The sequence below is a fragment of the Entelurus aequoreus genome, linkage group LG02, assembly GCF_033978785.1.
Source record: "Entelurus aequoreus isolate RoL-2023_Sb linkage group LG02, RoL_Eaeq_v1.1, whole genome shotgun sequence".
In the NCBI taxonomy this organism is placed as follows: Eukaryota; Metazoa; Chordata; class Actinopteri; order Syngnathiformes; family Syngnathidae; genus Entelurus; species Entelurus aequoreus.
This window is the reverse complement of record NC_084732.1, coordinates 21,458,303-21,483,058: the sequence shown is the minus strand read 5'-3', so window position 1 is coordinate 21,483,058 and position 24,756 is coordinate 21,458,303. Positions and strand designations below refer to the sequence as shown.

Here is a 24,756-nt window from a genome sequence, read left to right as displayed (position 1 = left end):
TACATTCAATTGAATAGACTGCAAAGACAAAATACTTAACGTTCAAACTGGAAAACCTTATGTTTTGCAAATATTAGCTCATTTGGAATTTGAATGCCTGCAACATGTTTCAAAAGCTGGCACAAGTGACAAAAAAAGACTAAGAAAGTGGAGGAATGCTCATCAAACACTTATTTGGAAAATCCCACAGACGAACAGGCTAATTAGAAACAGTTTGGTGCCATGATTGGGTATAAAAGCAGCTTCCATGAAATGCTCAGTCATTCACAAACAAGGATGGGGCGAGTGTCACCACTTTGTGAACAAATGCGTGAACAAATTGTCCAACAGTTTAAGAACAACATTTCTCAACGAGCTATTGCAAGGAATTTAGGGATTTCACAATCTACGGTCTGTAATATCATCAAAAGGTTTAGAGAATCAGGAGAAATCACTGCTAGGCTGAAAACCAGGCTGAATGCCTGTGACTTTCGATCCCTCAGGCGGCACTGCATCAAAAACAGACATAAGTGTGTAAAGGATATCACCACATGGGCTCAGGAACACTTCAGAAAACCACTGCCAGTAGCTACAGTTGGTCGCTACATCTGTAAGTGCAAGTTAAAACTACTATGCAAAGCCAAAGCCATTTATCAACAACACTCAGAAACGCCGCCGGCTTTGCTGGGCCCAAGCTCATCTAAGATGGACTGATGCAAAGAGTGGTCTGACGAGTCCACATTTCAATTTTTTTTTTGGAAACTGTGGACATCGTGTCCTCTGGAACAAAGAGGAAAAGAACCATCCGGATTGTTATAGGCGCAAAGTTAAAAAATCAGCATCTGTGATGGAATAGGGGTGTATTAGTGCCCAGAGCATGGGTAACTTACACATCTATGAAGGCACCATTAATGCTAAAAGGTACATACAGGTTTTGGAGCAACATACGTTGCCATCCAAGCAATGTTATCATGGACGCCCCTGCTTATTTCAGCAAAACAATGCCAAGCCACGTGTTACAACAGTGTGGCTTCATAGTAAAAGAGTGCGGGTACTAGACTGGCCTGCCTGTAGTCCAGACCTGTTTCTCATTGAAAATTGGTACAGATAAAGGCCTCGTCTGTAATAAACGCCTCACAGTACCTGTAATGAATTGTAAAAATTAGATATTAGATGAATTAGTTATTTATTTATCATCATTAGTAATATTACTAATACTATTAATAACCATTAATGTGTACAGATAGAGATCCCATCTCTAATAATTACCATACCTGTAATAAATTGTAATAGATATTAGAGGATTTTTTTTTTAATTGAAATAATATAAACACCTCTGCAGTTAGGTAAATAAACGCCTTCTGGACTTTAATCTTATCGATTATTATTACTACTACTATTATTAAACATACAACTGCACAGATAAAAGCATTGTCTCTAATAAACACCTTACCTGTAATTAATTGTAAAACAAAAAAAGATAAAGGAATTATTTATTTTGATTTAATAATGAAATAAGCACCTGCCCAGTGATAAAATCTAATAAAAAAATAATTCAAATATTAGTAAGTAAGTAATTATCTATTTATTTACTAAATAAATATTGACATTAAATACCTCCAGTCACACTCTCCTGTAATAAATGCCTGGAACTCTGCAGTTAGGTAAATAAACGCCCCCGGCTACATTATAAAAGATGGCAATAACTGTAATAATTTATGATTTAAAGTTAATGGGTGCATGTCAACTGCAAAAAAAAAAGAAAGAAAAAGAAAGAAAAATGAGTGCCGGTAAACATCTGCTACACTTTTTTGACATATGCCTCTTTCCCAGCACTCCAATAAACATGGGGAAAAAAACAAGAAATAATACGATTGCATGCTCAAATTATTTATGACGGGCCACACAACCCAAACCGCAGCATTTATAATGTTTTACAAAGCCTTTAAATAAATGGAGAGGGGGATTAATTGCCCCCCGACTCGACCTTAAAATAATTATTTGGAGGCGAGTGAACTCCAAACTCCAATGAAATTGATACACTTTGATAATTAGATTCTTGGCACTGACCCGCTGGAGTCAATAAAGGTTATTAAGGCCAATTGCTGTCTAAACGTATTACGGGCAGGGGGTAAACTGTCCGTCCGAGCCCCCGCCCCTCCTTCCTTCCACAGCATATACTCCAAGATGATAATCCATTCTGGGGCTTGTGTCTCCACTCTGCCATACAAAAACCAGATTGGATTCGCTTAACCTTTTCCAGGACTTTGATCAAATGAGCGCACCCTGCAATAACATTTACATTGACCACCCCCAATACCCCCGCCCTCACCTAACATTCTCCCATCTCCATGTGAGACCTACCAACAGTGGAACCCTCAAAAGTCAAACGTGATCCGTTCTTGAATCTAATGTATATGTTTTTCGTCGTCCGTAAATCAGCGATAAAGGCATATATGGTTTGTGTTGAACGGCAGGACAATATCTCCGTAAGGTATACAGCTATGCGAAAAATGACACCTATGGATTCGCTTCAAAACCCAAAACCAGTGAAGTTGGCACGTGGTGTAATTCGTAAATAAAAACAGAATACAATGATTTACAAATCCTTTTCAACCTACCGGTATATTCAGTTGAATAGACTGCAAAGACAAGATACTTAACATCCGAACTGGAAAACTTTGTTATTTTTTGCAATTATTTGCTCATTTGGAATTCGATGCCTGCAACATGTTTAAAAAAAGCTGGCACAAGTGGCCAAAAAAACTGAGAACGTTGAGGAATGCTCATCAAACACTTATTTGGAACATCCCACAAGTGAACAGGCTCATTGGGAAGAGATGGGTGCCATGATTGGGTATAAAAGCAGCTTCAATGAAATGCTCAGTCATTCACAAACAAGGATGGACGGAGGGTCACCACTTTGTGAACAAATGCGTGAGCAAATTGTCGAACAGTTTAAGAACAACATTTCTCAACGAGCTATTGCAAGGAATTTAGGGATTTCACCATCTACAGTCCGTAATACCATCAAAAGGTTCAGAGAATCTGGAGAAATCACTGCACGTAAGCGGCTAAGCCCCGTGACCCCTCAGGCAGTACTGCATCAAAAACCAACATCAGTGTGTAAAGGATATCACCACATGGACTCAGGAACACTTCAGAAAACCACTGTCAGTAACTACAGTTGGTCGCTACATCTGTAAGTGCAAGTTAAAACTCTAATATGCAAAGTGAAAGCCATTTATCAACAACACCCAGAAAACACCCAGAAACGATGTTGGCTTTGCTGGGCTCGAGCCCATCTAAGATGGACTGATGCAAAGTGTTTTGTGGTCTGACGAGTCCACTTTTAAAAATGTTCTTGGAAACTGTGGACGTCGTGTCCTCCGGAACAAAGAGGAAAAGAACCATTCGGACTGTTATAGGTGCAAAGTTCAAAAGCCAGCATCTGTTAAAGTTAAAGTTAAAGTACCAATGATTGTCACACACACACTAAGTGTGGTGAAATGTGTCCTCTGCATTTGACCCATCCCCTTGTTCACCCCCTGGGAGGTGAGGGGAGCAGTGGGCAGCAGCGTTGGCCGCCATACCATCTGTGATGGTATGGGGGTGTATTAGTGCCCAAGGCATGGGTAACTTACACATCTGTGAAGGCACCATTAATGCTAAAAGGTACATACAGGTTTTGGAGCAACATATGTTGCCATCCAAGCAACGTCATCATGCACACATTGACAGTCCTAAGCGCTAGACAATAAGCTAAAAGCCAAAGTTGCTACCCTTAAAAGAAGAAACTTTTTTTTTGCAATTATGCCCATCATTTCCAATGCTTATGTGAGACAAAAACCCACGTATTTTCCTTTTATGTGTGATCTAAATAGTGAAAAACTGATAGTAAGAGGTCGCCTAGCAGTTGTTGCTAGGCGCTCTGTGAAATTAATGGTAACAACATAAGGAGCACTTTGTGTTTGCTACCACAAATGGCAGACTTTGTGAGAGCCTTGGAGTGCTATCTTTTGATAAATGTTTTAAATATGAACATAATTAAACAATGACTTACAATGTTTGCTCTCACTGGGACGCCGACTGATGGGATGGTTGTATCTTTCAGCTTTTGTGCTCTCCTTGAGCTACTAAATTCAGAATGATACTCACTCAGATTAAAAAAAAGATTCCCTGCTATGCTGTGGTGGCTTAATACTACATTCCATTTGCAGAGAGCATGGATTTCCAAAGTTGACCACAACCTTTCTATTATGCAGGCGAGATGCATGATTTACAACCTAGCATTAACTTTATCTAACTCAAATACAACATAATGTAGAAACCGTTGTTTATTTTGTAGATGGTCGTAACCATTTATAGCAGCTCAAACTAGCTAGTAACTAGATAGTGGTTGGAGTAGCAATGTGCGCAAGGTAATGTGTCACGATGCCAGAAAAGTAGTTCCTCTGTGTTAGCTCTTACAATAATGTTTTGTTAATATGCACGCCACGTAAAAGGAACGTTGTTGGTAGTTGTTTCATGTTTTTAGAGCACTTTATAGGCGGAATAGACAAATCCCTTATACCTGCATTGTTAGTCACCTTGTACAAGCAGTTTTTTACTATTTAGAAAGAACATACAAGAGAAAGATGTGTGTACTTGTGTTAAAAAGGGGGCAGATAAATATAATAGTATTCTTCCATCTGCTCCTTTCTGATCATGGAAATGTATAAGAAACAAAAAAACAATGAAAGTGTCAACTGTACATGGCTTATATATATGCATTTTCATGAAAGGAATAAAAAGAAATGATGATGATGAAACATAGTATAGCAATTGTAATTGATAGGCACAATTTGGAAAAAAAAATGCAGTCCCCATTTAAGGCGTATGGGAATGGCTGGCACCCATTACACCGACCTTTTGATTGTTTTCTTTAACCAAATACACCCTAATTTGACACGAGCTTGTGAGTCATTTATAGGTGATTACCAAATTTCGACAAAACACTATTCATGGGATTGTGACTTGTATTAAGGTTTGTTTAGACATGTTTTGGAGAGCTTTGTGAGAATTTTAAGGCATGTGGAGTGTTTGTCACATTGTGCTTGCTGAATCTTTTTTCCCCCCCGGACAATAGAGTGCACTGGCATAAAAGCTGCACCCACAACTGAGATCTGAGCAGAGGATGTCGTTTTGGCTTGTGCAGCCCTTTGAGACACTCGTGATTTAGGGCTATACAAGTAAACATTGATCGATTGATTGATTGACAACATTTTAGAGGAAAAAATAGGTTTTTATATATTAGCCGCATCGGACTATTAGCCGCAGATATACAGTATATGTTAATTGTTTCCAAAACGGTGCCTGTAATAGGGCAGTAAAACGGCTGATCAAACAAAACAGAATTCATCATCATGGACACACTCATTGCGGAAGCTAGCTCTCTAATCAGCTAAAAAGACTCAATAAATCCATAGTGACGTCTTGGTGTGTTTACGAAACTGAAACAATACAAAAAGAATGCCATTGTGAGTAATAATACTAACAAAGACATTTGTAAACATGTTATCATGTTTACAAATGTTATCACTGAACGCTAACGACGCCAGCTTGATTACATTCCGATAGCATGTACAAATATGCATGAAACCACTCCTACAGACATCACACATGGGTTTAGTAGATATAAACGGTTTTAGTTCATTACAAATGTTGCTTGGAGTGATAAAGAATTCAAACGAGTAAACACACTATGAACGGCACTTCTACTTCCGGTTGAAAGCTCAGTCTAGACAGAAGGGCAATGCAAAACTGCAGCCCATGCAGTTAGCAAACTTGTCCAAAAGATAGCGCTATAGCACAAACAACAACACAAACAATAACATTGCTCGTTTTGTATACAAAACTGTTTGCAATATGGCCGTCAGCGAAGAAAAATCCATAAATTAGCCACACTTTTTTTTTTATAAACCGCAGGGTCCAAAACGTATGAAAAAATTAGCGGCTTTACGGTTCTTATTATTGTATCTACGACTCCTAGTGTTGTGGGCGTTCTGGCCATCGGCATATAATCTGCATATTCACGAAGACAGTAAATGTATTGGGCTCCTTATTCTGCTCATTGAAGAAACGCAAGCATCTGCTCAGAAGCTTAGTCAATCAGCTTTGCATGTGCTAATACGTTTGCACGTGTTTTAGAACACGCAAACCTTTAGTAGATTGGGCTCAAAGTGTATTATTATTAGGTACTACTAGGGGTGTGAAAAAAATCGATTTTCAGATTAACCGCAATTCTAACGAATCTTATTCAATTTAAAAAATTCAGATTTACGAAATATTGGATACTTCCCTTGTTACCTAATTTTTATTTGACTTTATTAAATGTTTTGAAAGCATTTTATTGAACAAAACCATTTTTTTTTTTTTTTTTTTTTTTAAGTGATACAGAAATTGATCAGAGCTATTTACTTTATGGAGGAATGTATTTAATCAATAGAACCGGCATCCGATGTTATTCAAAAAGTATTGATTTTGCAATTAGTTTCGAATCAACACAGAGGTCCTTTACTCTGGAATAATCACCTATGTATTGCAAACTCCTCATTTTCACTCACTAACTTTAAACATAGATTAAGGGCCAGCCTGACAAATCAACATTCTCCATCTGTTCCTACCTTATAATGTAGACCTATACTTCCTCACACGCACATTCTTGTATTTCTTACCTTCTGGAGACCTCCGAAAAATGCCTACCTCTTTAGGACCACCCTTTCTAGATATATAAAGATTTATATTTACAACACTAATAATATAAACATACTATGCAAATATAAAAAAGCTTGATGTGAAAAATTAGTTGGAATTTCACAAGAAAAACGTAGGATTTTGGCAGTATTATAATAAAAGTCGTAATTTTACTCAACGCAAGTCAATTTTACAAGAAAAATTGAACATTTGTGCAATATTATGATACAAGTTGGAATTTTACTCAACAGTCGCAATTTTACAAGAAAAGCTTGACATTTTGGCAATTTAATGAAAGATTCCTAAATTTCCTCGACAAGTCACAATTTTATAAGAAAACGTTAACATTTTGGCAATATATTAATAATCACAATTGTACATGGCAAAATTATGGCAAAAGTCATAATTTTACTCAAAAAATGTCACTATTTTACAAGGACAACGAAAAAACTGGCAATATTGTGACAAGTCAGAATTTTACTTGACAAATGTCACCATTTTACATTAAAGTATTCATGTTATATAAAAAAAGTAATAATTTTATGAGAAAATATTGCAATATTTCAGAAACAGAAAGAATGAGAAATTGTTCCCAATTTTATAAGAAAAAAGTTAAAAAGACTGCTTTTAGTTATTTTTTTATTTTTTAGTTGGTTTTTAATCTTCATTATGTACTTCAAGTTATTACAGTAAGTCTCTACACACATTTATTTTATTTTTCAATTTCTTACACACACTTATTTCATATGTTGACCAGAGGGGGAGCACTTTTAAAAGAGACAGTCAATTTGAAAAATCCCTCCTTTTTGGGACCACCCTCACTTTGATACTCTTCACCACCAGGGGTGCAAATGAGACATTCTCTATTAGATGCAATGGTTTTCCGTATTGGAACCATGATTTTGGTCCTAACTTGTTCACCGGTCCTCATATGGAAGGTACTTTTCCTTGTTGATATCTCAAGAAGGGTAGAAATACAAGAACACACACACACACACACAACCACCCACCCACCCACCCACACTTAGACTAAATCCACACAAGGTAGACTACCGTATTTTTCGGATTATAAATCACAGTTTTTTTCATAGTTTGGCCGGGGGTGCGATTTATACTCAGGAGCGACTTATGTGTGAAATTATTAACACATTACCGTAAAATATCAAATAATATTATTTATCTCATTCACGTAAGAGACTAGGCGTATATCAGCAATCGTCTCACACACACACACACGTCAACCAATAAAACTTTGGCGGGGGCGGGTCATGGCAGAAGTGCATTGTGAAAAAAAAGATGCTACCTGCTACTTTCGTACCTATGAAAATTGATCATTTCGACATTGGCAGTAACTTATAAAAACTGATTTTATGCGTCATATAACGTGCACTTATTCAGCCTGTTGTTCACTATTCTTTATTTATTTTAAATTGCATTTCAAATGTCTATTCTTGGTGTTGGATTTTATTAAATACATTTCCCCAAAAAATGCGACTTATACTCTAGTGTGACTTACTGTATATATGTTTTGTCCTTCTGTATTATGCATTTTCGGCCGGTGCGACTTATACTCCGGAGCGACTTACAATCCAAAAAATACGGTACTTGTTATCTTATTTTTTACATACTATGTTTAATTTGTGTTTGTTAATTTACTGCTTTAGGTGAGAACCTTGCATAAGCCATTTTGGGTTTCTTTTCTCACCTGCATTTATTTCTTATTACGTATTTCTCATTACTCATTTCTTGTCTCTATGTTGTTTTTTACAATGTTACCTTTGGTACTGTTTATATTGTGCGAATAAATAAAAAACCGTTACCCTCAAGAATCGAATCGAATCATGTGGTGCCCAAGAGATTCACAGCCCTAGTTATTACTAAACACAATTTCAGCTTTTTCTCATTATATTACATACTTGTGCTTATTTTTCTTATATTTCTATTGTTGTTTTTGTCTTATTTTTATTTCGACAATAGGTTGCGTGCCAACAAAACGCTTGGATACACCTGACCTAGACTGTCATAGTAAGGGCCATTACAGGTTCTACGGTTATCATCACACTTGTACTCTTTAACAACACAAACGATTGCACCACTTTGAAGCTTCCACCGTGACCCGAAATAACCCGGCGATGAGTGACGGTGTATCTACCCTGAAGCAGAGACCCGCCTTTTCTTATTAAAAGTGAACGCGGAACAGCTTCCTTTTACACCACGGAGAAAAGAAGACATATAGGTGTGACCAAACTGAGGGAAACAGGGACTGACAGGCTGGGTGAACGGAGAAGCGCGAGACATGGCCCCCGGTACCACTTCCTGTTTGTTACATCTTGATGTATACAAGTGTACCGCGGCTGCAGTGGATCCCGTTTATTATTATGAAAGTAGATTAATTTCCTTGATAAGAGCCTCGTCTAACAAGGCTGCTGTCAAGCGAGACGTCGGGACGGCGGAGCGGGAATGGGAGATGGCGGACGGATGCAAAGAGATTTCGCCGTCGCCGCTGCTTCTACCGCTGCCGCCTTTTTGAAGTCGGGAGACGCGCAGCCCACAGAAGTCGGGGAAAAAGTGACAAATTAGGGAAGGGGGGGGGACGAAGCTGTAGTGTGCGAGCGAGAAGCTGCTAAATCAATTAAAGTCACGCCGAGTGCATACATTAACATCAATGGCGTGCACAACAGGAAGAAGGGGGTCGATCGTCGCTCGCTGCCGACACTCCCTCCCTCCACGGATAAAAACATCGGTGTTTAAAATATTCTGCATAAAGCCCAGCCTCTCTTCCGCCCGCCTTTTGTCAGTCACTTTGGAATAGAAAGCGAATCATTGTTGCTAGTTAAAGGAAATGTCACTATTGTGCGATGGCCGTGATAGCCCCACTCCTCAGGGAAGCAGGCAAGCGGGTCGACGTGGACGCTTGGATCACAAGGGAGTGGGGAACCTTTACGTTAACGCGCAGGGAGAAGCACATTTACCTTACGTACACACACCCTCACATTTCAGTAGCCCGCCTGGTTGTTTCCGACAAAATGAATTCATGAGGTTGCAAGCTTTTGTTTGGCTTATTTATTTATGTTTTTTTTTTGTTTAGTTTTTTTTTTTTTTTTTATCAGAGTGTCATTCAGATGGAAGGAGATGCATTTGCATGACAACAGGCTTCAGTTTGCCCCAGGGAGAGGCAGTAGCCATAAAACAGGGGGAGCACAGCGCCGTCGTAGTCCAAACGTTATAACAAACGCAACCCATGTGGGGACCAAGCTGAATTTATCAACAAAATACAAAGCAACAATTGAACATACTGTGTGGTGTGTGTGTGTGTGTGTGTGTGTGTGTGCGTGTGTCTTATCCGCACTTGTAACATATTTTTTTTGTGTTTTTGTAAATATACATATACAGTAGTAGTGTTTATCTAAAACATGACAAATAGTTGTTTTCTTTTTTTTTTACTATTTCAAAAATATTGTTTTCTTTTTTTTTAGTAGAGAACTAATGTTTTTGTTGTATTTGTTGATGTATCTTATGCATTAAAAATGCCAAGTTTTCTGTGTTTTATATATGTCTTTTTAGTAAATGTGTAATCAAAAACATTACGAATATTAGTTATTTTGTTGAATTACTATCATTTTATTGAATTTTTAAATATGAACAAAATATATAAGACTTTTTTTTTTTTTTTTTTTTTTTTTTTTTTTTTTTTTTTTTTTTAGAGTGTTTCGAGGTCTGCCTTTTGTATTTTATTTATGTATTTAATGATTTAGTGCATCAAAGAAGTTAATACCAGTATACAATTATATTACTACAATATCTGAACAAAACATCAACAAAGCTTTGTGTTATAGCTGACCAAGAAAATTAGTGCAACATCTAATAATATTTCTCATTAATAGTAATTAACTGCAGGTCAAAAATGGCCACCCCTGCTATGTAACTTTTTTTTTTCTTTTTTGTAGACCTCCATGTATTAGTGATTATACAAAACATGACAAATAGTTGTTTTTTTCCTAGTTAATATGTTTTTATTTAATAACTAAATATGACGTGCTTTTATTTATTTATTTATTTTTTGTAGTAGAGATATTGCTATATTGTGTGCATTAACGATGTTCATACCAATATTGGTTGATTGCTAAGCTATCTGAACAAAACATCAACATAGCTGTGTTCAAGCTGACCAAGCAAATTAGAGTAATATCTAATAATATATGTCATTAACAATCAAAAATAACTAATACTAATCCAAATAATATATTTCAAAATAATAATCATTACATTTTACTACATTGGTTGATATTCTTCCTCTTCATGAAAATGTCCTCTTTATGAAAATGTTGTGTAAGAACGGACTATTTTAATTTCCATGATTTCCTACTGGAAAAATTATGTTGAACACCTTAGAGGTTTTTATTACATAAAATATGATAATGTATGCATTTTTTTTCTGTATACAACATTTCGTCTGAGGTGTTTGTATGAAATCCACAGACAGTATCAGGCAATTCTAAATAAATAGAAATAGTCGGTCTAATAAAGTAATGTATATGTATTTAAAATAAAGCAAGAAGAGAAACGACAACCACAGCCCCCCTCAGCATAGCACCAAATCTATAAGTCACATGCATGAAGTGCTTTTCATCAGCGTATCGAGAGGTCGCCGAACAGGGGAATGTAAATATCGCTTGCCAGAGCAATAAATGTTGTCTTTCATCACCGGTGAATTATTACATTTGTGAGCGCCTGCAAATGTAATGTTTTTTTTTCCCCCATCAATAAAAACTACTACGAAATAAATTCACAGAATAGCCGAGACAAAAAAAGTACACTATTATGTATCCATCATTCTCAAAAGCATGTATCTCCACTACAAATCCATGTGTGAATAATAATTATATTGTAATATTGACATTTATTTTTTTAAATATATTCATTCAATTCCTTCCAGGAAAGAAACACAAACGTAGACACACTCATCCGCTTCTTTATATATCACTTCTTAGTAATATTTACCATCATTTAGAGGACTTTTTTTCAAATTTAAGAATATATTTGTTGATATATCATTTTATATATTTTTGTACTATCATTTAGGCGTTTACATTCTCGTGAATGGATAAAATAGAAATGTGAACACCGACACACTCGGAGTTATACACTTCTTTATATTATATAAATAAATAAATAAATGGGTTATACTTGTATAGCGCTTTTCTACCTTCAAGGTACCCAAAGCGCTTTGACAGTATTTCCACATTTACCCATTCACACACACATTCACACACTGATGGCGGGAGCTGCCATGCAAGGCGCTAACCAGCAGCCATCAGAGGCAAAGGGTGAAGTGTCTTGCCCAAGGACACAACGGACGTGACTAGGAAGGTAGAAGGTGGGAATTGAACCCCAGTAACCAGCAACACTCCGATTGCTGGCACAGCCACTCTATCAACTTCGCCACGCTTTTGAAAAACAATTTTTGTATTCATTTAATTTATATTTGTATTCATTTATATTTGTATATCATTTATATTTATATTTGTATTTGTATTCATTTAATTTATATTTTATTTAATGTATGTACATTTGGAAAAAAGACTGGTCTTTAATCCCTTGCATTGCATTTAGATTATGGAGCATGGAAGAAAATTATTATTTGAGCACACGCTAATATAATATATTTTCCCTGTTTATATGAAATTGTATTATTCTTCAAAATTATTAGTATTTTCTAATTTATTTTCTTATTATTCAAATTATTTTTCCAGGTATTATTTTACAGTTGTATTATGGGGGTTTTTTTTGTCTGAAAGGTCCCAAAATATTGACACACACTTACACACTTCTTTGTATTATTTATAACAAGCGATATCATTGTTTGTAATTATTTTCATTTTTTTGTTGAATTGTTCTTTTTTTTTTTTTTTACTATATTTAACGTTCCTTATATTCGATTTGAGTGCATAGAGGAATCCCAAATATGGAGACACACACAGACTGGTTTCCTTGGCCGCTCCACAGCGTTAGAAAGAGATGGCGACACTACAACACAAGGGGAGAAAGCCAGGAAGAAAAAAAAACAAAACAAAGACCTCGCATTTCACTTGATGCCCTTCTCTAAATGCAGGTCCAAATCACACACTTCATCTTAAGGCCCCTGGAGGTGGAGCTCTAGATGAGTTTAGCTCCTGTCTCCCGAAAAAAAACCCTCACCCGCCCACCCACTCACCCACTCGGACAGCGAGCGAGAAAGACATGGAGAGAGAGTGGAGGTGCTCTCAGTCTTTATCCCTGCTGGAGCATTAGATGTGATTACTGCTCAGCTCTGCACACTGACACACTCTGAGAGCTCCTGGAGTCTCCATCAGTGGGCGAGAGACGTTTGCAAACACCGGGAGAGAGAGAGTGGCTGCTTCAGTGATACAAGAGTGCCCCCTGCTGCTTCTAGAGCATCAGCCTGTTAAACAAACACACACTTGGAGACCAAAGCATGTATAAGATGTGTGTTGCACACGTGTACACCACTGCTGAGACTTAATTATGAGTGTGACATTACAAAGTGATTCCTTTACAGTCGCTGTCTGACTAATAGCTGCGTCCCTCTACGCTATAAAATGTCTGCGAGGCCGCGATTAAACAAATGACACGTCTTTAATAAGGCGCCAGTCCATCATGTCATTTTAAACACAAACGCACTCCGCCCTCCTTTTGGACCGCGGGGCATTTATTGGGCGCTACGTCACTCCTGTGGAGGCATAAGAAAAAGCATGATGGGCATTTATAGAAGGGATATTAAATGACAAAGTAAAATCAGCTTGCGAATATTTAAAAAAAAAAAAAATCTGATTAATCACACTTAAATTTGGATTAATTATTATTAATCAGATGTTATTGCTCGCTTGCATGATTTGGAATAACTTAAAAAAAGAGCCTTATATTTGGACATAAATGCAATTTTCTTTTCAAAAGTGTTGTGTTTTTACTTGAATGCACTACAATTAGTTTTATTTTTTAAGTGAAATTTACCAGATAGCACAACAGTCCAAGTCGCCCCACTCATCATTGCACTGACGTATGCATTGAGCCAATCACTGACCCTATGGCAGACCTGGGCAAATTAAGGCCCGGGGGCCGTTAAGCTTTTCAATCTGGCCCGCCGGACATTCCAAATATTTTTTTCCGATTTTTAAAATAGAAACTATAGCTGCCATTATGATGTGCAGTGATGTTTTCAAATGGCCGTAAGTCTTGAACTATACAAAGTATTTCAATGGTGGGAATCAATGCTTTTGCATAATATACTAGTTACTAGGGGTGTGGGAAAAAAATCGATTGGAATTCGAATCGCGATTCTCACGTTGTGCGATTCAGAATAGATTCTCATTTTAAAAAAATCTATTTTTTTATTTTTATTCATTTATTTATTTTTTCATTTATTTTATTTTTTTATTAATCAATCCAACAAAACAATACACAGCAATACCATAACAATGCAATCCAATTCCAAAACCGACCCAACTACACAATAAACACAACAACTGAGAGGAGACACAAACATGACACAGAACAAACCAAAAGTAGTGAAACAAAAATTAATATTATCAACAACAGTATCAATATTAGTTACAATTTCAACATAGCAGTGATTAAAAATCCCTCCTTGACATTATCATTAGACATTTATAAAAATAAAAATAAAAGAACAATAGTGTCACAGTGGCTTACACTTGCATCGCATCTCATAAGCTTGACAACACACTGGGTCCAATATTTTCACAAGGATACAATAAGTCATATTTTTGGTTCATTTAATAGTTAAAACAAATTTACTATATTGCAATCAGTTGATAAAACATTGTCCTTTACAATTATAAAAGCTTTTTACAAAAATCTACTACTCTGCTTGCATGTCAGCAGACTGGGGTAGATCCTGCTGAAATCCTATGTATTGAATGAATAGAGAATCCTTTTGAATCGGGAAAATATCGTTTTAGAATCAAGAATCGCGTTGGATCGAAAAAAATCGATTTTGAATCGAATCGTGGGACACCCAAAGATTCGCAGCCCTACTGGTTACCATGGTAATCTAATTAGTTAAGGTAATCTAATTAGTTACTATGGTAATCTACGTCACAGCAGCTCAGACGAGGCACCAAGCAGTGTGGGTGGGAAACGTTTCCACAGAGTGTTTCCAGAGCGGCCAGCCTGAAATGCGGGTGTCAGGGACAGACGCGGAAGGAGATTTTTACAACAAAGTTCTAAAGCTTTGTGATATATCAGATTGTACGTGGGGTTTTTTCTTCATATTTCACTGTTTGTTGCATTTTTGTTGCGTTTTGCTTGATTGTAAAATATGTCGATCGAGAGGGTGTTTGACGTTCATATGTTGTTAATATTCAGTGTTTTATCTTTCATAGTTAATATCTTTATTTTCATGTACATTCTGGGTGTCTCATTCAGTACAAAAAATTAAAATTCCATTCAGTTTTTTAAGGCGGTCTGTCAAAGTTTTTAGCACTCAATCAGATATCAGATATAATGGCACCAAGACATTTTTTTTCTCTAAATTTGCACCAAACCTTTCTTCTACATATAAAAATTGCAACACTAAACAGTTTCAAGTCAACTCATCATGCTTAATTTAATACAGCATTTGGGAAGCCTGTAGTTGATTTTTATTATGTAAATGTTATATTGTTATCAACATGTGATAGCAGGGACCCTGCCATTCAAAACTAGGCTGTTGCATTTCTAATGATTAATGTAACTATAGCTGAAAAAATGGTACAATAGCAATAGGAGAGACTATTCATCCCTGAACACTATGGAGTTCATGTAGGCTTAATGAAGCTGTTACATTACTATATCAACTATCAGAGACAGAAACTCTTCCTTCAACATAATGTCCTTTTTTGCTGCAAGAACACAGCTCAATCAACACAGAAAAAGGTAAAGTGAAATAACAGACAGACAGGGCTTTGCTGTCCGTAACACACACACACACACCGCAAAATGAGCTAACATTACGCTAAAAGCGAATTAGCCTTCACCTCAAGCCAGGACTGCGAGCGAGCTGAACTGCATTTTATATTTCTAGAAGGTCAACGGGCTCATAGTGATGTTACTAGTAGTTGACTGGGAGGTGTCTATTATAATTTGGGGGTATGGATTTATTTTTATTTATTTTTTTGTCATAAAGAAATACAATCATGTGTGCTTACGGACCGTATCGCTGCAGACTGTATTGATATATAATGTAGGAACCAGAAATATTAATAACAGAAAGAAACAACCCTTTTGTGTGAATGAGTGTGAATGAGTGTAAATGGGGGAGGGAGGTTTTTTTGGGTCAGTGTACTAATTGTAAGTGTATCTTGTTTTTTATGCTGATTTAATAAAAAAATAAACATTTATTTTATTTTATTTTTTCTTGTGCGGCCCGGTACCAATCGATCCACAGACTGCTAACGGGCCGTGGCCCGGTGGTTGGGGACCACTGACCTATATAACACAAAGCTAAGTTGTGGATAAAACTAGCAAAGTGATTCTCACACTGAGGTAAGAGTAGCGAGCTCTATCTAGTGTTGTGCCAAAGAATAACTTGATTACAGTGGGGTTTTTTTAATAACCAAACAGTGTTACTGTTCAAACTGTGTGTAATGTTACAGTGTTAGACATTTTATATACACTTTGCCTTGTTTTTAAAGAATACTTAGGCCTACTACACTACTGTGTTTGAATGTTGGTTATTATGGTGCTACTTGTTTTCTAAAGTGGTACTGGTGAAAAAAGTTTGACAACCACAGGATTAGCATATATTGATTGACCTATACTATTAATTTTAGTATATTTAATGTACATAAACTGAGGTCCTTTTTTTTTTTTTACTTTTTTTTTTAATAATAGAGCAGTCCGCTGAGGTCACACAATTACGACATTATGGCCAAAGTATTACTTTCAATTTCCATTATTAGTATTATTACAACAGGGGTAACTTATTTTTACATTTGTATGAGAGCTACTTAGCGTGCTAATAAAATGTTTTATGATGGCGACAGTTTGACCCTTGAAGAGATTATTTATTATGTTTCCATTATTACCCATGGAGGAAATTGTTGCAAAGCAAAAGTAATAACACACACCTCTCTGAAAGTGTAAAGGTGGAATTTAGAAATGCAGCTGTGGTATGCGCAAAGCTCACCATGGTCTCCATGAGCTTCCACTCCTTCTCCAGATCCTCCATGGGTTTGCTCCACCAGCTGCAGAAGCGGGTGTAGCGCCGGCCCTGAAACCAGTACTGTCGCAGCCACTCGAACTCCACCTGCACGCACATAAGCACGCGTGTAAACAGGCGCACAATCAACATGTGATGTAACCTACGGACCAAGCCAGGAGCTATTCCCTTTTAGAGGCTGATTTATTTTCGCATTCCCCTTCTTGTTTGGTCTGTGATAAAAGCTCATCTTGTTTTGAGTTATTAAACACAATTTGGAGAGAAGAAAAACAACTCCTTGGTGAACTCATGACATATTAAATCACGACAATTTCATCTAGTAATGACAATTTAAGGGGCGAGCCTCTGTTGTGTGACACATGATTTACTCCGCTATGGTAAATTAGCAGTGAACTTAAATGCAGCAGGATGAAATAGTGAGCTCCGGTAATGGAATAACCCATTCATTGCTCTTTAAAATCATTACTTTTTAATATGAGAGAAATAAATTGGGTAAACAATCAAATGCAGTGCAATCATACTTGTGCTTGAATAGTATTGTGTATTGCCAAAATGTAATTGGAATATTGTTCCAAATATGGAAACGCAATTTTAAATACATTGTTTAGGTACCGTAAATGTCTTAATTCATATATATATATATATATATATATATATATATATATATATATATATATATATATATATATATATAACACATTATTTGTTCTACTTTAACAATGATTTGGACTGCATTGGGAAGTAGAATGGAGCTCTCTTTGCCCACATGGTCATTTATTGACAAGTACAATTAATGCTCAACATAGCAGCAAAAAAAAAAAAAAAATTTAATAGTGATAAGGAGCAAACTGCCCAGTCAACATGAATGATGAGTTCAATTTAAACAACAATATTACAAGTGTAACACATCAAAAGTGGGTAGTAATATATACAAAAGATAAGCTTTTATCATTTTTTTTTTGCAATTGGTTTTTAATCTTCATTATTTACTCCAAGTTATTACAGTATGTCTCTACACTGCAAAAAGTCAGAGTTCAAAAACAAAACAAAAAAATACAAAAATTAGGGGTATTTTATTTGAACTAAGCAAAATTATCTGCAAATAGAACAAAAAAATTCGGCTTGTCAAGACTTTCCAAAACAAGTAAAATTAGCTAACTTCAATGAACCCAAATACCTTAAAATAAGTATATTCTCACTAATAACAAGTGCACTTTTCTTGGTAGAAAAAAAAAAAAAAAAAAAAGACCTTTTTGCTCAATATGTTGAAAAATATTCTTAAATTAAGTAAATGCTAGTGCCATTATCTTGACATATGTGCTCGGCATCATGATTTTTTTTTTCATGCTTGAAGTAAGAAATTATTACTTTAAAAAAGTAGTTTTATACTTGTGAGTGTTGATGACACAGCTTTGCATCAGTTGATATTCTAGTTTCAAGCATGTTTTACGCAATATAGGTCATCAAATCTCAGCAACAAGCTGTAATATCTTACTGAGATAATATAGGACCAAAACCTTTAAAACAAGTAAAACACTAACATAAAATCTGCTTAGTGAGAAGAATTATCTTATCAGACAGAAAATAAGCAAATATCACCCTTATTTGAGATATTTAATCTTACTTAGATTTCAGTTTTTGCAGTGTATATACATATTTATGTATTTGTTTTAAATTAATTTTGGCCAAAGGAGCGCATTTCAATTTCTTACACACACTTATTACATGTTGGCCAGAGGGGGAGTACTTAAAATTTTCACAGACACTTGTTATTTCATATGTTGACCAGAGGGGGAGCACTTTTAAAACAGACAGTCAATTAGAAAAATCCCTGCTTTTTGATAGATTTCACCATCAGGGGTGCAAATGAGACATTATCTACTAGATTCAATTGTTTTCCGTATTGGAACCATGACTTCGACACACGCACCCACTCACCCACCCACACCCACGTCAGTCGTGTGTGTTAGTATCATTAAAAAAATACGACTAAATAAATCAGAAGTTACTCACCAGTTATTTTGTGTTTGAGTAGTTGTTTTCATTGAATACTTACTCTTGCCTAGTGGTTAGAATGTCCGCCCTGAGATCGGTAGGTTGTGAGTTCAAACCCCGGCCGAGTCATACCAAAGACTATAAAAAAATGGGACCCATTACCTCCCTGCTTGGCACTCAGCATCAAGGGTTGGAATTGGGGGTTAAATCACCAAAATGATTCCCGGGCGCGGCACCGCTGCTGCCCACTGCTCCCCTCACCTCCCAGGGGGTGATCAAGGGGATGGGTCAAATGCAGAGGACAAATTTCACCACACTTGGTGTGTGTGACAATCATTGGTACTTTAACTTTAACTTATCCAAGTAATTATCTGGATGATTAATGTTAATGTAAGTTTGTGGACCTTGTATTGGGCGACTATAGCACTTATTTAGACATAAAGTCAACCTCTCAGCCAGAGGGGGAGTCAAAATGTTGCATAGATGATGTTTTACAGATCATCTTCAAGTCGCTTTCTGACAGTCGCTTCAGGATGCGCAATTTTGTGGGCGGTCTTATTTACGTGGCTCACCATCGACAGCGTCTTCTCCCCGTCATCTTTGTTGTAGCGGTGTAGCGTGCGAGGACGGGAGTGGAAGAAGTGTCAAAAGATGGAGCTAACTCTTTTAATGACATTCAGACTTTACTTAAATCAATAACGGAAACAACAACACGGCCGGAAAAGTGTCCCGTGAAAAACCATCCGACCGGAATTCTCTAATAACTTAAAGTTCTTTGGGTGAATAATGTAAACTCACTACACCGGTATGTTTTAGCGCTTTCATGGTGAGTTTACTGACAGATATAAGTTAGAACTTTACACTACTTTATATTAGAAATGGCAACAGCAGAGGATGAATATCCCATAACAAGTAGATAGAAAAAAATAAGCTTATCGACTACGGTGTCGGCACGGACTACAAATGTGGGCGCATGGAATTTTTCAGGATTTATGCAGATCCCAAATACAGATCAGCAGGTAGCAGAAGGTAAGAAAAGTTGCTTTTGCATAACATTGCGAAACAAAACGCCGGATAATATGTCTTACTTTATACACACACCATAATAATACTCGTATGTTTAATGCTCCGACAATCCAAGGGGTGCGGCTTCATAGCTTACTAAAGTCATACTAAAACATTTTAATAGATTTTTGAGCGCCGTGTGTAATGTTCTATATTTTCAATGGAACATATAAAATGTTGGTGTCGTTTACTTGAGTCATATTGCAGTCTACACTATCTCTTATCCCATACAATCCAAGTTTGACTGCCATCTACTGGTCACACTTATTACACCATGTGCCAAAAAACTTGCTTCGAGGTCGGTAAGCAAAACCAGAATTATTCTGTACATTAGGCGCACCGGGTTATAAAACACTGTCGATTTTTGAAAAAAAGGATTTTAAGTGCGCCTTATAGTTCTGAAAATACAAATATATATATATATATATGCACATATGTATATATACGTATAAATGTGTATGTGTTAGCACCCAGAGGGAATTCAAACAGCAACTCAACACAGAGGAAATATCACTCTTACCCACTGGCTCACCTGAAAACTCCGCCCCCTTTCCTGCTCTCCTGCTTCCGCTCCCCCCGCGCCTCTTTTGCAAGATGACAGTCTCTCCTCCGCCGGGACTGGGTTTTTTTTTGGTTTTTTTCGTCTCCCACTCTTTTGAAGTGCTGATTTAATCCTTGCAAGGACGCACGCTCCCGTATAGCCAGGTGTTTCCAACGGTGTCGTATGTGTTTGTTGTGCCCTTGCATCGCATGCCTTTGTTTGCATCCTTGCCTAAAAGTTGCCGGCGTAAGCGCAGATGTCAACGGGGCGGCCCCCGCCCGATTGCCGCCGACGCAAAGACGTAAAGATGCTAAGAAGACGCCGCCGCCGCTCGCTTGCCCTCCCCCAAACCGTCCTACAAAGTGTGATCCGCAGCCTGAACAAAGCAAGCTCGGCTTCATTTTGACAAGTGTAAAACACAAAGTGGAGTCGCATACATTTCAAATGGGACTCGCGGCGCCATTGTTGCCTTTGTGAGAACTATTTTGTTTACAGTTCTTCCAAAAAGGAGCTTTAGCCTCATACACAGCAGGCCCTGTTTAGCGTCGCTTCACAGCGGAGTCGCAACACGGCTTCTGTGACATACGTAGAAAGCAAAACATCCTCGCCGTTTTTGTTTCAGCAGTATTTTCATGCAATTCCAGTCTAGTAGGGTACAAGGAAGTATGAGGGCCTCAGTGAACGAACAACAAAAATATACTGAAAATCGACAATAAAGTTGTGATACAGTATTATTATGAGAAGAAATTGCAGTTGTCTCAGACTACAGTTTTTGAGAAATAAATTGTAATCAAAGTTGTATTTGTAGCATTATAATTGTAAAACAATTATTCTTTTAAAGAAACAAGTACCGTATTTTTCGGAGTATAAGTCGCACCGGAATATAAGTCGCACCTGCCGAATATGCATAATAAAGAAGGAAAAAAACATATAAAATCGCACTGAAGCCCGGCCAAACTATGAAAAAAACTGCGACTTATAGTCCGAAAAATACGGTACTATAAATTCCGGACCATAAGCCACTACTTTTTTTCTGAACTTTGAACCCTGTGGCTTATAAAACAGAGCGGCTAGTTAATGGATTTTTCTTTACTAACGGCAATAATAAAAATACATTTATGAGAAAAACAAGCAAAAACAGAGGGTGTTTTATTGTTGATAGTATGGCACAATATTTTAGACAAATTTGCTCACTGCAGGTGCTGCAGTGTCCTTCCATTTATCGGGAGTCCTTTTTTTTTTTCAACCGACATGACGTTTAGTCTTTTGGCCGTCCATAGCATTTCTAATTGTAAGAATTATTCATTCATCACTCCAAGCAACGTTTGTAAGTTTTACAATATAACTACAATAATTCAAACATAGTAAATTGTCCCATGTGTAATGTCTGTAGTAGTGTGTTTTTATGCATATTTGTTACATGCTATCATAATGTAATGATGCTAGCGTCGTTAGCATTAGCTACTATGCTAACATGTTTACGAGTTTCTGTGTTAGTTTTATTAACTTACAACAGCATTTTTTCTAATGGGTCCATGACGATGACTTCTGTTTTGTTTGATCAGCCATTTTATTGCCATGTTACAGACACAGTTCGGAAACAATTTAGGTATGTAAATAAACATTTACAAAATCTTTCTGCGTACACAACTCATTTCACAACGTATATATCTACGGCTAATAGTCCGATGCGACTAATATATGTAAAAATATGTTTTTCTTCTAAACTTTAGTGTGTGCGGCTTATATCCTAGTGCGCTCTAAGTCCGGAAAATACAGTTGATACACAAATAACAACAAAGTAGTTTTTCAGGAATAAAACGTTTGTATTACATTACATTAAATAAGTCATATTTCGTAAAAAAAAAAAAAAAAAAAAAAGATAGGTATTTTTTGTAGGAACAAAATCGTTACTGTACAAAAATGAGGTTAGATTTTTGTTTTTGATAAAACTTACATGAAGAAAGTCAGACATTTTGTTTAAAATCGTAACCATGAACACATGTTTTGTTTGTTTAGGTCATAACCTTAGGAGACTATTCAGAGGACAAAGTCCGAAACTTACATAAAAAAATGTCGGCTTTTTCAAGAATAAAGCTGGAATAGTACGATGAAGTAGTAATTTACCGAATAGGGTTGTAATATTGTGAGGATGAAGTAATCTTATGTGAAAAATGTCATATTCTTAGGATATCAAGTTACAGTTAGAGGATTAGGTCACTGTTTTACATTAAAAAAGTTGGCTTTTTCTAAAAAAATAAAAAAAAAAAGTTGCAATAGTATGATCATAAAGTAGTATTTCACCGAAAAAGATTGTAAATGTGTTTTTGTTCTTAGAAAAAAATATGTATTTGATGTAATACATTTTTTATTTTTACAGAATAGAGTTGGATTACTGAATAATAAGTAAAACATATGTTTAGAGAATAAATTATATTTTGTAAAAAAAAGTTACTTATGAATATTGGGTCATTTTTACAAAGAAGAGAGCTGAACATGACAGTACAGTTAAAATAATTTTTCAAGAGTAAAGTTGTAATATTAGAATAACAAAAAGCATACTTGGAGGATAAAGTCATACTTTTGCATAAACAATGTTAAGTTTTTTTATGAATAAAGTTGTAACTTGTAACTTTAAAATACAGTCGTATATTACTGACTAAGGTAGGAATCTTGCAGGATTACTTTTTCTTTAGGATATAAAGTCACAAATGTATGTGAAAAAAGTAATGTGTTTAAAGATTAAAGTCGTAAACATACATAAATATTTTTAAGTAAAAAGTTTTACCTTGAGAGAGTAAGTTAAACATGTTTAAGAAAAAAATTACAATCTTTTGAGCATTAAACCATATTAGACCAAATGACTGTTAAATTGTTGTTTTTTTTGTTTTGACAGTAAAATGGTTGCCAACTGAGCTGCTAGTTTTTTAACTGTAAAATATACATAAATTGTGTCATACTTCATCATTGTATATGGGAAAATCATACCACTGTTCTGGCAACTGAGAAAGTAACTTTTACCGTAAAATCTGCGGTTGTTTTTACAGTGCATTACTGTAAATTGAAAAACAGCGCCAATTTTATATTTGTCATGATCCGTTGCCCGGATCATGTTTTGTTTAGTTTTGAGATTTCTTTAAGTCGTGATTTAGTTGTTTTCTTTGTTACCATGTGTGCTGATTGTCGTCACCTGCCTCTGATTAGTGGTCGGGACCGGCTCCCGGTCACTAATCGGAGAGCTATTTATTCCTGCCTGGCAATCGTATTCGCAACACTTACGTTGTCATTTGTCTTTATGAACAGTTTAGAATTACTATCTTCTTGCTCTTGTTTTGCTAGTCTATTGCTAAGCTTTGTTGTAGCTTCCTGTAGCATTGGCACGTTTTTGTATTTTCATATTCTTGCCTGATATTTGGAAAAAAAAATCCTCTTTCTTACCTGCACGCTGCTTCCTAAAGTCTATCTGCATCTTGGGGAATCGACCACTGCAAAAAAATCATGCGACCCCAACGTGACAATTTTTTACACAAAAATTCTGGCAATTATCAATCAATCAATCAATGTTTATTAATATAGCCCCAAATCACAAGTGTCTCAAAGGGCTGCACAAGCCACAACGACATCCTCGGTTCAAAGCCCACATAAGGGCAAGGAAAAACTCCCAACCCAGTGGGATGTCAATGAGAATGACTATGAGAAACCTTGGAGAGGACCGCAGATGTGGGTGACCCCCCCCCCCCCCCCCTTCTCTAGGGGTGACCGGATGCAATGGATGTCGAGTGGGTCTAGAATAATATTGTGAAATTCCAGTCCATAGTGGATCTAACATATTAATTAAACTGCCAGATGTTCTACCGTAAAATCCATGTGTGTTGTTTTTACAGTGCATTACTGTAAATTATAAAACGGTACTACGGTTATTTTTGCATGTAAAATTGAGACTCCCAGATTTTTGTTGTTGTAAATAAAATAAACATGTTTTACAGTGCATTACAGTAAATGTAAAAAAGCAGTACCACTTTTACGACTGAGCTGCCAGGTTTTTTTTTTTACTGTAAAATCTACAGCCATTTTTTTTGTTTACAGTGTATAACTGTAAATGGAACAAACTTTTTATTTAATTAATTTTTTTTTACAGTGCAGCCTCTGAACTTGCCATCGATGATTGTGGAGCTTAAAAAGGGCCGATATGAATATGTATTATATTTGGGAAGCCACCCTT

At 36.3% G+C, this 24,756-nt stretch overlaps 1 protein-coding gene across 1 annotated transcript in view; it reads right to left on the bottom strand.

Annotated features, from left to right (window-relative positions):
• The window catches only part of fto (FTO alpha-ketoglutarate dependent dioxygenase), a 378,930-nt gene that overhangs the window by 236,423 nt on the left and 117,751 nt on the right, over positions 1–24,756 (bottom strand). The window contains exon 7 of the mRNA XM_062023825.1: positions 16,901–17,020. Within this exon, the coding sequence (XP_061879809.1) occupies positions 16,901–17,020 (120 nt within the window). The remainder of the gene's footprint in view (positions 1–16,900; positions 17,021–24,756) is intronic.